At 37.0% G+C, this 10791-nt stretch overlaps 1 protein-coding gene across 1 annotated transcript; it reads left to right on the forward strand.

Annotated features, from left to right (window-relative positions):
- Positions 1 to 1283: 1283 nt before the first annotated feature.
- On the forward strand, positions 1284 to 5484 carry LOC133852081 (glutamate receptor 3.6-like). Its single transcript, XM_062288754.1, has 6 exons — positions 1284 to 1551; positions 1677 to 3022; positions 3121 to 3398; positions 4228 to 4259; positions 4381 to 4787; positions 4910 to 5484. The coding sequence occupies exons 1-6, from the start codon at positions 1290 to 1292 to the stop codon at positions 5396 to 5398; spliced, it is 2814 nt and encodes a 937-aa protein (XP_062144738.1). The 5' UTR covers positions 1284 to 1289; the 3' UTR covers positions 5399 to 5484.
- The last annotated feature ends 5307 nt before the right edge of the window (positions 5485 to 10791 follow it).

A 10791-nucleotide genomic window follows, 5' to 3' on the forward strand; every position in this document is an offset into this window, starting at 1 on the left:
TTACTAAAAAGAAAAAAGTATAAAAATCAAGAAATTTACTTGGAAGGTATCCGAGAGACATGGGCCAAGAGCATTCACAGCAGCTTCCCAACCATTTTATCTAAATATAGGGAACAAAACTACTTTTTACTTTCCTATCAAAAAATACCTCACATTAGCTTCCCTCATGTTTTCCTATATTATTAAAAAAAAAAAAATTTTACTTTTACTTTAATTAAAAGTAGGAAAAAGAAAATAAAGTAGGAGAGAGATAATATATTTTTGGAATAAGCAATTGAATGGGAAGCACTATTTACTTCCCAAGGAAACAAAAATTTTAGAGAAGCTGCTGTGGAGGGGTTTTTATAACTTTTTTGAAATTTTTCCTAAAATTTAGAGAACAAATCTCGTTTAGAGAAGCTATTGTGAATGCTCTAACCCATGTATACGTAGCATTAAGGCCTAAACGGCATAACGTTAAGTGCCAAACTGGAGTAATCTAGTTGCATGTCGCACGCAATCACCATAGGGCTCATGTAAACTACAATCTCTTTGCATAATCAACAAAGTATATTGCTTGCTCTTCCTAACAATTACAGTTGTCTTTCCTACATGCTTAATGGTTGTTCGTGCGTTCATTTCACCACGAGCTGTGGTCTTCAATTAATTATGACCTCCGTTTCTAAGACGTGCTTCCAGCTAATTATTATTTTGCATCTTCTAAAAATGAAGTTTGTTTTTCAATTGGAAATTTCCACTTAAAAGCAATCTCATTCACACCCTTTACCTTTTAGATTAATGGGTAGATCTTGTTTCCTCGTGTTTCACGGGAGGTCTTATTTTCTTCCTTGTTGGGTCTTGTTGGGTTAAGGCCATTAAGTACAACGCGTGGTTTGGACTTATGCTAGCTAGTCATCGCTATCATGGTCGTATAGTATTGCCTTTGGCTTTGGCACTATATATATATATATTTGCATCATTGCATCTAAACACACAACATGCAATATTTCAACTTCATAGCTGGTAAAGAACTTGTTTTTAGAGGTACTTAATTGTGACCATCTTGTCATGACATGTTAATCTTACGAGAGCAACTTATGTTTCAACTATTTTTCTTCGTGTCCTCATATATGTAGACATTCTTGTATGTACGTTTATAAATGTGAGCATGTCTTTGTGGCTATGAATATGTGTGTCTTTCTTTAACATGCATTTTGGTAGGCTGCAGTGTCGGTATGTGAAGTGTCTTTGATCTCTAATCTTCAAATTTTATGACTAGACTGTTTGGTTTCTTTGCAGTGCAATCCACCATGTATACGTTTTGGCTTCTGGTAATGATTTTGTACAATGGGCACTTTATTAGCACTGGTACTGGTGCTTCTACTAGATCCGATGTTGTGAACATTGGCGCTATTTTGTCTTTCAATTCTTCCATTGGGAAAGTTGCAAAAGTTGCCATAGAAGCTGCAGTGAACGATGTGAATTCTAATCCAGTGGTTCTCAATGGAACAACGCTGAAAATTACCATGCAGGATACAAAATTATCCAGCGGATTTCTGGGAATCGTTGAGGGTATATCCTTTCAAACATCTTTTGTTTGTTCATTCACAATTTCTAATTTCATTGTTTTCTCTTGTCAAGTCATATATAGAATCTCATACATACTATATAAACTTTCATTAATTGTTCTTTAACAGCTTTGCGGTTTATGGAGGATGATACAGTGGCCATAATCGGTCCCCAACATTCAGTTATGGCCCATGTAATTTCACATATTGCGAATGAGCTCCAAGTCCCTCTATTATCCTTTGCTGCAACAGACCCCACTCTGAATTCACTCCAGTTCCCTTACTTTGTCAGAACAACGCAAAGTGATCTCTTTCAGATGGCTGCTGTAGCAGAAATTGTAGGCTTCTACGAATGGCGAGATGTAATAGCTATCTATATTGATGATGATCATGGCAGAAATGGGGTTGCTGCATTAGGTGACAAGCTCGCCGAAAAGCGTTGTAAAATCTCGTACAAAGCACCTATGAGGCCCAAAGTAGACCGGAATGACATCTTTGATACACTGTTTAAGGTGGCTATGATGGAGTCTCGGGTTATTATCCTCCACATATATTCTGCCTGGGGTCTAGATGTACTTGATATGGCACGTAAGAATGGGATGATGGGAAGTGGATATGTGTGGATAGCTACTGATTGGCTCTCTACTGTACTTGACACAGAACCTTCCATCCCTTCAGCGTCGATGGATAGTATTCAAGGGGTTCTTACGTTGCGTATGCACACTCCAGAGTCGGATCTCAAATGGGAATTTGTTTCTAGATGGAGCAACTTGACTGCTGCGAAGACAAATGACAGCCATTTTAAGCTAAATACGTACGGTTTGTACGCCTACGACACTGTTTGGCTTCTTGCACATGCACTTGACGCATTTTTAAATCAGGGGGGAAACATTTCATTTTCAAATGATTCAAGTTTAACTGAGTTTCACGGAGGGAACTTGCATTTTGATGCCATGAGCATCTTTGATGGAGGGAAGGTGTTGCTTAACCATATTTTACAGGTTAATATGACTGGTTTAAGTGGCCCAATGAGTTTCACTTCAGATGGGGAACTCAATGGTCCTGCATATGAAGTAATCAATGTCATTGGTACAGGGGTCAGGACAATTGGTTATTGGTCCAATTCTTCCGGGTTATCAGTTGCACCTCCAGAAAAGCTCAATGCACAACCAAACAAGTCTTCAAATCAACAATTGTATGGTGTAATCTGGCCAGGACAAATCACTCAAAAGCCTCGTGGGTGGGTATTCTCAAGCAATGGAAAGCAACTGCGAGTTGGAGTCCCGAATCGAATTAGTTATCGTGAATTTGTGTCACATATAGAAGGCTCTGATAACTATGTTGGATATTGTATTGATATATTTAATGCTGCAAAGGAACAATTGCCATATGCAGTTCCATATAAGTTTATTCCATTTGGAGATGGACATAGCAATCCAGTAACTGCTGATCTTCTGCATATGATCACAACGGGTGTAAGTATGAAGTACAATAATTTTCTACAGACTTAATTTGTTATGAATGAAACATGCTTTTTACTACTAAGTCACTGGTTTTCTCCTCTTTCATGTAGGAATTCGATGCTGTAGTTGGTGACATTACAATTACCACCAACCGGACAAAGATGGTGGATTTCACACAGCCATATATCGAGTCTGGACTAGTTGTAGTGGCCCCAGTTTGGAAGTTGAACTCTAGTGCTTGGGCATTTCTTAGGCCATTTACTCCAATGATGTGGTGTGTTACTGGTATATCTTTCATTGTCGTGGGAATAGTTATTTGGATTTTAGAGCGCAGGACAAATGATGATTTTCGGGGTCCTCCTAGAAAACAATGTGTCACGATCCTATGGTGAGTTCCTAAGAAGAAACATTACACTTCTATAAAAGAGTATATATATATACACGTACATGCATGTATTAATGTAGTTAATTTTCTGTGTGGTTCATCCGTCATTTTCATTCATGTTCTGTAGATTGCATATCTAATCCCCAAATTGCTAACTTTTGTACTTCACTTTGTAGGTTTAGCTTTTCAACTTTGTTTTTCTCTTACACCAAGTTAAACACACTCTAGTTTAGTCTTCACTCGCTATTTCTCTCATATGTACAAAGCCACTTATATTCAATTGTCCCTTTTTGTAATGACCCAAAAAACACAAAACGCTAATTATATCTGCATTATCACCTTAAAATGATTTAGATAATTTGAAGTTTATCCAGGATTATTTATAAAACCCAATTTCACCTATTAATTACTTGTAAGTAAATAATGTAAGACTTAGTACTCACGATGATATGTTATATATAAACTATCCACTTTATATAAATTACTTATCTTCTCAACAAGGACCGGAATGCACACATTCTGGGGAAGAGCTAGCTTGCTCTTCAAATCTGTCAAAGTAGAACATAATTTTCCTAGTTGTCAGTTTTTTTTTTCTTTTCTTAAGATAAGAGAGGAGCTACAGAGGTGGGAGATGCTAGTTAATAATTGTCATCTCAACCATAAATGTAATGTAGAAAATGTCAGGTCAAAAAAATTTCGTTAGTGGTTTTCCTAGTTTGGATGTTTAAAGTGCAATAATTGTACTAGTAACTTTGTCGTGATTCATCCATCGATCATTTTCATATCTCATCCCTAATTGCTAATTAATTAACTTTTGTGCTTCACTTTGCAGGTTTAGCTTTTCAACTTTGTTTTTCTCTTATAGTAAGTAAAATACTCAATTGATTTTAAACTTCACTAGCCCGTATGTACAAAGTCTCTTATATATATATATATATATATATGCGAATTACGCACAAAATTGCTCATTTTCTATTTTATGCAGGAGAGAAGATTGTGAGCACCCTCGGTCGCTTAGTGCTTATCATATGGCTTTTTGTAGTTCTAATACTCAATTCAAGTTACACTGCAAGCCTGACATCAATCCTTACAGTGGAACAACTTTCTTCCCCCGTCAAAGGAATTGAAAGTTTGATAACAAGCAACGATCCCATTGGTTTCCCGCGTGGTTCATTTGCTGAAAATTATCTAACCAACGAGCTCAACATACATAGAACCAGACTTGTTCCCCTTGACTCTGCAAAAGATTATGAGAGGGCTTTGAAGAATGGCCCGAGTAAAGGTGGTGTTGCTGCAGTGGTTGACGAGCGCGCATATATGGAGCTTTTTCTCTCCACCAGATGTGAATTTGGTATAGTCGGTCAAGAGTTCACCAAAATGGGGTGGGGTTTTGTAAGTATCATCTCTTCAAATATGTCATTATTTCTATGAACAGCTGGTTATTTATTTGTAATTACCGGCCAATACCTTAATTATATATGAAAATATAACGTTCCACATTTATCATTGATTAGGCCTTTCCACGTGACTCGCCACTAGCAATTGACATGTCAACTGCGATCTTAAGGCTGTCAGAGAACGGGGATTTACAAAAGCTTCACGACAAATGGCTTACAAGAAGTGCTTGCAGTTCAGAAGGTGCGAAGCAAGACGTAGACCGCCTTGAGCTCGCCAGTTTCTGGGGCCTCTTTTTACTATGTGGCTCAGCTTGCTTTCTTGCTCTGCTTTTCTATCTCATTAAGATGATGCGCCAATACACGAGGCACTCCCGGGACACCTCGCAATCTTCCCGGATTGGATCATTTCTTACATTTGTGAAAGAAAAGGAAGATGATGTTATTCAAGTGGAAGATGAAGGACAGAGCGGGTCCAAGAGAAGGCCAAGGGAGAGGGTCTCAAGTGGTAGAGTAGTGCATGAAGCTGATGAACCCCAAAATAGTTGGGCTGTTACCGTTCCTACTAACTTATATGAGACCGAGTTAGTTAAGTTAAGTTATAATTAAGTTTAATTCCAAGTTGGGCCTCAATAAGTGCATGCAATAATGGGATATTAATTAATATGTATGTAAGAATGTTTTAACAGTACTCTAAGGTGAAGTTTATTATAGATTGCTTAATATTGTTAAACTATACTATTAATATATGAGGTTGTTATTTAAAAAAGGGGTGGTGGTTTTTTATTTTATTTTTAAGATTTTCTTTAGTAATAAAATTATTAAAAATATATTACTTTAATGTGATGTGGCACTAATGGACGGTGCAATTTTGGCCGAAAAAGTAACGGAGTGACCACTACAAAAAAGTAGGCATTTAGCCACCTATATCTAGAGACGTGGATGATTGTGAACCACGTGGCTAACGGTTCGCCACGTCCCATTAGTGACGTGGGGCCCGCGTAACGAATCAAGGTGTCCCAAAATGCAATTTAGCCACGCGACATTCAAAAAACGTGGTTATTTAGCGATGTGGGATTTAGCCACGTGCCACTGACATGTGGCTAAATATAAATTTTTTTTTTTTTTGTTTTAAAAAAAAAAAAAAAAAAAAAAAAAAGAGAGAAAAATAAATGCAATTAGCCACCTACCCCTAACCCACGTCTTTAAAATCATATATATATATATATGTATTTTTTTTTTTTTTTTGTTCCTTCGTCGAATAACGCCAAGATCCCGAGGTTATTGCTTTTTTCTTTTTTCGCCCTTGCCGAAAACTTCTTCAAGGGCTAGCGAAATCTTTCCATTCCTCCCCTCATGAAATCCAACCCAAAATTAAAATCCAACTCCTTGGTGAGACCTCAACCCTTCAGCTTTGTAACCGACAAAAAGGACCAAAAATCACCCAAAAAACACTAACTCCGGCGACCAACAAAAAGGACCAAAAAGGAGTAAAAATCACCATAAAAAGGCCTCCTCCGTCGCCGGATCTCCTCCCTTTCTCGATCTCGATCTCTACTTCTCTGAGTCGCCAAATCTCCCCGAATCTCCTCCCTCTCTCTCGTGCGGTCGGGCCAATGGGGCCGGGGTGAGTGGTCGATCGTCTTGTGCGAAAAAAAAAAGCGTGCAAACAACAAAATAAGATCATAAGATAATGAGACAAATAAGAGAGAGGAGAGAGAAGAGAGTTTTTTTCTTTTTCTTTTTCTTTTTGATTAAGAGGAGAAGAGTCTGAAGAGAACTAAAAGAGAGAGAGTAAGGGTGCGTTTGGGATTGCGATTTCATAGGTAATAAGTGCGATTTTAAACTAAATCGCAGAACATAGATCGTTTAGAAACTGCGTTTTTAAAAATTGCGATTTGAAAACGCAGAAAATCTGCTTTTCAAATCGCAGATAAGATTGTGCTTTTTTGAAAACGCAGAATTTTAAAGGTAAATTCGCGATTTTAAAGGCTAAACTGCGATTTTGCTAAACGCTTAACTGCGTTTTTAAAAATCACTATTTTCAAATCGCACATTTTAAAATCATTATTTTAAATTGCACTTTTTAAAATCGCAAACCCAAACGGACCCTAAATGCATTAAATGTGAGGCCAAGCGACAACTTTTAGGAAGAAAAAGAAATGAAAAAATTAATAAAAAAAAGTCAAATTTGAAATTCCAATATTGGTGTGTGCGGGACACAAAAATTTCGTGTCCCGCGCCCATCCACGTACACCAATTGTTTTTTAATTAATTTTTTTTAATATATGTAGGCACATGTGGCTAATTAGCGACGTGACAAATAACTCAGGTGGCTAAAATTTACAATTCTAAAAATTATAATTATTATAATAATTATTATTATTTAATAAATTAGCTACATGGCCAATTGGTGACTTCGACAATATAGCACGTGGCTAAAATTTTAAATATTAAAAATAAAAATAAAAATTCAATTCTTGAAAAAATTGAAAAAAATATGAATAATTTTAGTCACGTGGCTAATTGGCAACGTGGCTAATTGCTTAATTGGCACGTGGAAATAATCCACGTGGCTAATTGGCGGTGTGGAAATAATCCACATAGCTAATTGGCGACATGGCAATAATCCACGTGACTAATTACCCACGTCAAACATTTCGCTACGTAGTGGATTATCCATGTGGCGAAATCGCGACGTGGGTAATCCACTACGTAGCGAAATTGCCACGTGGCTACAGTACCAGTTATTGTAAACACGTCGTAGCGAAACTACTTGTTTTTATAGTGAACCCATTTCAAACTCGTGAAGGACTTGTGCAGTTAAAACTGGAAAAATAAAAACTTCAGGTATTATTTCTTACATTTTCATATAATATAACGGTTGAGAAGATGAGAGAAAGACAACAAAGAAGAGTTTCGAAGAAAGAGAGTGTACATGTGAAAATATAAAGTCTTTGGAGGTGAGATTGAGCTCTAGTACAATTGATTGTCCAAATTGCAAGGCTCTCTCATAATTGCTTGCCCAAAGATGTGGAAGAGTGACGAAAAATAGTTTATGCATGTAAGAATCATAAACCATTTTACACTCTGTAAAGGTTATTTTTCTTGATCAACTGAAAACTTTTTCAAATTGACCAATATTTTATCCCGCCCTAAACACTCAAAACTAAAAAAACAAAAAACAAAAGAAACCTTTTTCAAAAAAATATTTAGGGTTAAACACCTTTTTAGTCCCTGAGTTTTGACAACTTTATTTTTTAATCCCTGAGTTTCAATTCGCATCACAGATGATACATCAATTTTGGGAAATGACCAAATTAGTACCTCGGTTAACTTCTCCGTCCAAAAACTAACGATCCGCCACGTGTCAACCTCAGAAGTTGACACGTGACACTATATAAAAAATCTTTAAAAATCAATTAAAAAATTAAAAAAAAAATTGAAAAAACTAAAAGAAAAAAGGGAGCCACCCCCTTGGCCACCATGGGGGTGGCTGGCCACCCCCATTTTGGCCAGGGAGGTGGCCGGCCTGTCTGTGGTGGTCGAACCACCCCCATGCAGTGGTTCGGCCACCCCCTGGATAGAAAAAAGACAAAAAAAAAAAAAAAAAAAAAAAAAAAAAAAAAAAAACCTAAAATGAATTTTTTCGTTTTGCCCTTGGGGGTGGCCAAACCACCCCCAAGGGCCACGGGGGTGGTTCGGCTACCCCCAGACCGACCGATCTGGGGGTGGCCGAACCACCCCCGTGCCCCTTGGGGGTGGTTGGGCCACCCCCAAGGGCAAAACGGAAAACCCGAATTTTTTTTTTTTTTTTTTCTTTCTGTCCAGGGGGTGGCCGAACCACTGCATGGGGGTGGTTCGGCCACCCCAGACAGGCCGGCCACCTCCCTGGCCAAAATGGGGGTGGCCAAGGAGGTGGCTAAGAGCCACCCCTTTTTTTTTTTAGTTTTTTCAATTTTTTTTTTAATTTTTTAATTGATTTTTAAAGATTTTTTATTTTTTATTTTTTATTTTTTTATATAGTGCCACGTGTCAACTTCTGAGGTTGACACGTGGCGAACCATTAGTTTTTGGATGGAGAAGTTAACCGAGGTACTAATTTGATCATTTCTCAAAATTGATGTATCATCTGTGATGTGAATTGAAACTCAGAAACTAAAAAATAAAGTTGTTAAAACTCAAGAACTAAAAAAAATGTTTAACCCAAATATTTAACATCCAAACAAACCAAGCAATGAGTTCTCCTTTTCTTCCCGACCGCGCGCCCACAAAAAAGTGGTCCGCTGGAGCCAACATTTGATGTCTTTTTATTTTTATTTTATTATTTTTTCTAATTAGGGGGTACACATATCCATGGTTATGGAATGTCAGTTTGGAAGCGGCTATGGAATGTCAAAACGAATCTCATAAAGGCATGAAATTTCACCGCCTTATCTGTTTGAGACTTGACACCACTCTTAATTTGTAGTATTCAAACAGCAATTAAAGCTTAAAGCTTAAAGCTATGCAAACTTTAGACAGGAGGCCCAACATACTGTTTTCTTTGTACATAAGATGCTATAAAATAATTGGTCTTTTGCACTTTCCACAACTTTGCCTAAATATTCAAGGGCTCGTTTAATTTGTTGGAAAATGATTTTTGAATAATTTAAATGCATAATTTTTATATAACCCAATACACATTGATGGGACTCATGTATGTTCGGCATGAGTTCCACCAATGCGTATCGGGTTATGTAAGAGTTGTACATTTTGATTGTGCAACAAACACATTCTTCATTTGTCTATTTCTTTTTGCACTTTTTGGAGCATGCAATCTCACGAAAAGATGGGTTACAGGTAGGGGTGTGCAAAACCCGCAATCCCCGCCCCGCCCCGCAGCACCCGCCCCACCCCGCCCCGTAGAAGACTAGGTTTTCAGGTTTTTTTGTGGGTTAGGGTCTTAATTTGAGAAATTTATGCGGAGGGGGCGGATTGCGGGTTTAGCCTTTTAAAAAATGCGGGTCCCCGCCCCGCACCGCACAAAGGAGAAAAAAATAAAAAAAATAAAATAAAAAAGGGGTCTACTAGCTCATTTCATTGTGTGAGAAATGCAATTTTTATGATTCAATTTCATGGGATGTTAAAGTGTACACATTTTTATTGTATTGTTATTTGAAATAATCTTTTCATTACTTCTAGAAAATACAAGAAAATTGATTACATGGAATAGTGAAATATTATAACTTTTTATTCTTTACATTTATTCAATTATGCTTTGTTGATGGGAGAAAATAGAAATCATGTTTCTTAAAATTTTATCTTATAATTAATAGGGCTTTTAGTTTAAAGGGCTAATTCCATGGAAAATGTTCTTGAATGGAAATATGAATTTAATTTTTTATTTAAAAAACCAATATTTTTTTGAATTTTTATTTTTTTACAAAATAAAATTAAAATTACGTAAATGCCACTCAAAATACCCGCCCCGACCTGCAATCCCCGCCCCGCATGGTTAGTCTTTATCAAGTGCAGTTTGCGGGTTGGAAATTTCCAACCTGCAAAGGTGCGGGGCGGGGCCAAAAAAGGCGGAAACCCGCCCCACCTCGCCCCATGCACACCCCTAGTTACAGGTGGAAAGATGGGTTACAGGCGGTTCTAGATGTCCAGGACAGATAGGCCTTACATGCGCCTGCTCTACAATTCAGACTATTTCGGCTCCAAATTTGAGGACATCCTCATTCCCATTGATAATTTATTTAGAGAAACGTTATAAACTATATTTTTATCTCATAATTATTTTATAATATTGACATAACAGTTCCAATTAACAATTGAATTAGTCTTTGTTAAAAAAAAAAGAAGCAAAAACTAGTTGAGACTAACATGCGCATCAACATTATAGTATAATTAATGTAGAATATAAATATGTTTTATATATAGCATTTCTTGAAAAACAAAGTACATTACCAAAATGGGATAGCAAAATTTCTACAAATAGCATCATGGCTTTCACTTAG

This window comes from Alnus glutinosa, chromosome 12 (genome assembly GCF_958979055.1).
Source record: "Alnus glutinosa chromosome 12, dhAlnGlut1.1, whole genome shotgun sequence".
In the NCBI taxonomy this organism is placed as follows: Eukaryota; Viridiplantae; Streptophyta; class Magnoliopsida; order Fagales; family Betulaceae; genus Alnus; species Alnus glutinosa.